Here is a 5,237-nt window from a genome sequence, read left to right on the forward strand (position 1 = left end):
ATACACCAGGGTGCACAACAGGCCTTTCAATAATGAATAAGCCAGAGGCTGCGACGCTAATAAGTCAGAGAAAGGCCACTGGTAGTGAACTGCAACAGGAGAGACGTTCAGGCTGCCGTCCAGAAAAGGAGCGGGATTATATTAGAACTCGGCGAGTTTAACAAGCAGAGTGGGCTTGTTTTCCCCCGGCGCTGCTGCGGTTTTTGTGTTAGGCTGCTTTGATTCTTGCAGTGTAAAATGCTGCAAGTCGCAAAGCGGGATTAGCACTTTAGCCAGACACTTTAAAACACGACAAACAGATATCCTGAAATCAACAGACATCGCTGAGTTTTAATCCTAAACCCACCAAATTCAAGTTTGGTTTTTATAGATTCTGCTCGTTTCTTTTGCTCTAATCCCCAAGTTTCAAACAGAATTTGAATTAAAAGAAGAGCGAGGGAGGGAGGAGGAACACCATCTCTTCACTAAAGCTCCAAAGAACAGGACTTTACTCTCTTTAAAACCCGTATCTCCTCCTAATTTCCCTGCTTCTCTTTCCCTCCATCTCTACTGCTCCTTCCTCGCCGGACCATCTGCGTTGTGTGTGACGCATGCAGAGGACAGGGGACGCAAACCAGCACTGAGCTCAGCCAATCAGGTCATTTACCAAATCTCAATTGACTGCTGCTCCAGTTTCCATGGAGAAGAAACAAGCAGCAGGAGGGGAGCGAGGGCGAAAAATCAATGAGTCCCCTCAGGCCTGGCTCAGGGCCCGTTCTGGACCTGAAATTTGACGCATAAGAGGGATAATGCCGGAGTGGATGTTGTCGTCTCAGGATTTCACAGCAGATAGGGAATTAAAGGGAAGAAGACCATGAAAAATATGAAAAGTGTGCCCGCCGTGTAATGTCCGGCCTCGGCTCAGGCTGTGTGACAACGTTGTCCTCTGAGGTTTGTGTGGAGCAGAGCGATGAAGTGAAGCAGGCTGCAGAGGGAACAAACTGCAGCTGCTTTCTATTCTGAGACATGAAACCAGGACGGCCAAGGAGACCGTCATCAGGTCCCTGCTGAACACCCCCCCACCCTTCCATTGAACGGCTTAAATTCAACCACCAGCACGCTCACCTGTACATAGCCTCCACCGAGAAGCAAACACCCTCTATGCACAGCCCCCACGTAAACACACTGGGGGGATGTGTCTGCCACCTGTTGGTGATTCTGCTAAAGTTCACCTCGTCACTTTCCCTCTGTGATACTGCAGCAGAGACTCATTCGTCCTCTCTGATGCTCTCTTTCACCTCAGCATGACTCATGCCAACGGAGCCCAACGCCACCGAGGCTCAGCCACCGTCCGGTTCTCGTGAAAACGCAAATGAATTTCATGCAATCCAGCAAAAAAGAGCTGGTTTTTTTTTACGTGGAGATCAATGAAGTGTTGAATTAAGGTGGTTCAGAACTGGCTGCCTCAGAACTTGTCCTTGAATGGATTGAAGTGTAAAAAAAACGACGCGGTGGGAAGAACTAAAGTGTGCAGGTCAGCCTCTGGGACACATAAAAAGAAGATCTGCATCATTTAATCATTTCTTAGCCATCATCTTCTTGGAGTAAGTGCTGTTACGAACCCAATCCTGCTCCGAATCTGGGGTCTGATCTGACCTGATTTATTAAATTATGTGCTGAACCAAATCTAAACACGATGACGGCAGTGAGGAGCAGTTTAAATCTTAAAAGAGCTAGCCAGTGGACCTTCGATGCTCAAATCTATTTAGCATTTTTTTTTTTTTTTTATAAATCACGATGAACTGATATTTCAGAGGAGAACGGTATTCAAAGAGACTTGAAGAATTACCCAGACGGAGATAAATAACTTTTAGGTTATGAGATGCTGTAGAACCTGCTGCAACAGAAAAGCACTAAGCTTATTAATGACTGTCCAGATGTTCAAATAAATGAATGCAGTGTGGGGACGGGTCCTTTGGCCTGATCCCAGATGCTAATTCACACATACTTCAGCTTTTATCTCACATACAAATTATGAGAGCGCATAACAATAGGATTTACTGCACTTTGGTCCAAAACTCACTCTCTCTCTCTCTCTCTCTCTTACACACACACACACACACACACACACACACACACACACACACACACACACACACACACACACACACACACACACACACACACACACACACACACACACATCTACAGTTTTCACTTGCATCTCACTACTCCCGCTCTTCCCTCCTGTTGCCACAGCAACGCAGCACTCCTCTCCGTGTCTCAGTGAGAGCACATGCTCCCATTAAAGAAGCATCTGAGAACAGCAGAGAGAAAAAAAACGCACTTGTGTATGCCGTCATCTACTCTATGGCTTGCATGCAGATCAAAACAGGGATAGGAGGCAGGTTTATCACACACGCGCCGTCCAAGGTGATCCCCTCGAGATGATGATGATGATGATGAATAATGAATAATAGCAGATCCCTAATGACTTTAATGAGCTCAATACATAAAAAAAATAACACAAATTAATTTTAGAATACAAATAAATGAGCAAATGCAGCACTTTTATTCTCTGCTTTATAAAGTCATTAACACATGGAGCAACCCTTATATCTGCTATTCAATGCTTACTCTGTATCTGTCCTCTAAAGCAAAAACTAAAGGATAAGATCACACACACACACGCACACACACACACACACACACACACACACACACACACACACACACACACACACACACACAGCTCAGGATTACTCCTGCCTTCATTCAGGTGGATGACATTACATTTGAAGGATGTGTCCGTACCTCACAGTTGCGTCCGGTGAAGCCCTGGCTGCATGCACAGGTGTACTCCCAGGTGTCCTCTGGCCTGCCGGCGGCCGGTAGGGCCAGGCAGAACCCACCGTTGAGGCAGGGTCGTCCCTCGCACGGGTTCGGACGAGGCGTCGCCTGGGTGGGAGTGGGCTCGGCCGGGGCAGGGGTGTCCGGGGCCAGCTGGAAGGCAGAGGGGACGGACCCGATGCTGCTGCTGCTGCCGCTGCCCAGGAGCAGCAGGAGGAGAAGCAGGGGGGGCGTGAAGCTCTGTGCGATCTGTGTGAGATGGCAGCGGGGGACTGCTGGCACACTGCACACACTCATCCTCATCATCCTCTTCTCGTCGTCTGCTCTTTCCTCAGCGCTCAGGCAGCTGCCGTTTGTGCAGCAGCTGTAAGGTGTGTGAGTGACTGTGTGTTTGAGAGAGAGAGACAGAGAGAAAGAGAAAGAGAGAGAGAGAGAAAGAGAGAGGGGAGGAGGAGGAGGAGGCTATTATAGGATGTGGAGCCTCAGCTGTGTGCAAGCAGAATGACTGAGAGCAGAGTGGCTGATGGTGTGGAGGCTGAGGGAGAGAAGGTGGAGATGCAGGAGGAGAAGGGGAGGGCTCTCGGCTCTATTCTGTCTCCAAGTCACAGTGACGATGATAGCTGACGACACTCCCGCCCACCCCTAACACACACACACACACACACACACACACTTTCCTGGCTTCTTACACCGTGCAGGGTAGCGGGGCCGCTCTGCACCATCCTCATTTAGAGTCTCATCATCCATAACTCCTCTCCTTGGAGCTAGGCTTTCAAGGTGGGAGGGAGGAGGCTGTAGTTGGGGAAGACTGGGGAGGAGGAGGAGGAGAAGAAGTGGTGGTGGTGTTGGTGGAGAAAATCCTCATCAGCTTTGCCATAAGATTAGCTGCTTTCCAGCGATAACGGGCGGTATTACCACAAAGGAAATTATGCACTCCCAAGTCTGAAAATAGCAGAATGATGCCGATGGAAGAGCGTGAGGAGGTTTGAAACAAAATGTCCAAAAGTCTGTCATGACAAGACTCCCTAAAAGGACAGTCTATATGGCTGATGCCGTGCCAAAGGTCAGAGATCATCAGTTTTTTTAAACACCAGTGTCCTACCGCAAGGAGGTGAGCGAACATCTGGAAATAGAGTTGAATTAAGCATGTTGATATACTTTCAAGTATAAGAATCAGCTGACTTTTTAACGGGCATGAATCTCAGACATTTTTTGAGTGGGTGGATGGGTCGGTATGAATTGTTTTGTGGAGGATTTTCCATGTACACCAAGTCCCTAATCTGATGCATTGCTTCGTTGTTATGAACCCTGCAGTGAGGTTTTTGTTGTTGTTGTCTGATTAACCAATTAGGCACCAGCAAACACTGTTTTTAGTGTTTAACTTTTAACACAGGACTACAGGTCAGGATATTTGTCTTTCCAAAGTGCTCCAACTTTGTAGATGTTTGGTAACCATCAAATTGTACCGATATGGAAAATGTAATAAAAGTTTAATAGTTTTAATGAGAGTGCTAGAATGAACAGCCATATATTGATATATTTAAATGGCACTACTCACAAACACCGCCTGCCAGAAGAAGTTTTAGCAGTCCTTGAACTTGTCTTCTTTGTATTCTTCCCCTATCAGAACCAGGGAGTGTGCTGTGAGATTTACAACCTCAATTTATTCATTTTCAAGTAGTTTTATGTTTCTGAGAGGGGTGTTGTTTCAGTGTGCTCCACATAAAACCCCAGTGGTCGTTAACGCGATGTTGGCCTTACACTCCGGCCTCAACTTTTCCCCATTTCCATAATGAGCCCTCCTACGTTGCAGTGAACCTGTCGCCCAACACCACTCCATCCATTTCATGGAGATCAGGTACTGCAGCAGAATGCAAATCCAGCCCGTTGCTGGTTGTACGACTGGTCAGAGACTGAAAATGTTTCCCATTAAACTAAGAAGAACAGAATAATTCTGTTTTATAAACAATATTCAATGGAAAACTGGTCTATCACCTTGTAATTAATCATTATTTCAACACACACACCAAATACGTAATGTTAAATCCTAGGCTAATCTTTCTGTTGATTCAGTTTGGGAACACAGTGGTGAGTTAAGATCCAGCTTAGAGGCCGTATCGTCAAACCCTGCTGAGACCTAAAGAGCAACATTCCAGGAGAGTCAAATAAATCACCTATGTTGCCATCTCCATGGCAACTCCCTAAATCCCCTCCAGTTGTAGAGCAGAGTGCGTCAATTTTTTGCCTGAATCAACTTTTAACTGATTAATAATGAGTTTTAAGAGGACCCATTGACAGTTGGTCTCTAAAAAAGGATCGACCAGCTGGGAATGATTCATGATAATGGGTATCAATCAATAATTCAACATGAGTTCAACGGACGAGCGGTTAAATAACTGAACAAAAGA

The 5,237-nt window shown here is 46.4% G+C and overlaps 1 protein-coding gene across 1 annotated transcript in view; it reads right to left on the reverse strand.

Annotated features, from left to right (window-relative positions):
* Positions 1-3,313, reverse strand: part of dner (delta/notch-like EGF repeat containing) — a 48,680-nt gene extending 45,367 nt beyond the window's left edge. Inside the window, exon 1 of the mRNA XM_084018740.1 lies at positions 2,794-3,313. Within this exon, the coding sequence (XP_083874866.1) occupies positions 2,794-3,135 (342 nt within the window). The 5' untranslated portion in view covers positions 3,136-3,313. The remainder of the gene's footprint in view (positions 1-2,793) is intronic.
* Positions 3,314-5,237: the final 1,924 nt, after the last annotated feature.

The sequence above is a fragment of the Eutrigla gurnardus genome, assembly GCF_963514095.1.
Source record: "Eutrigla gurnardus genome assembly, chromosome: 10".
In the NCBI taxonomy this organism is placed as follows: Eukaryota; Metazoa; Chordata; class Actinopteri; order Perciformes; family Triglidae; genus Eutrigla; species Eutrigla gurnardus.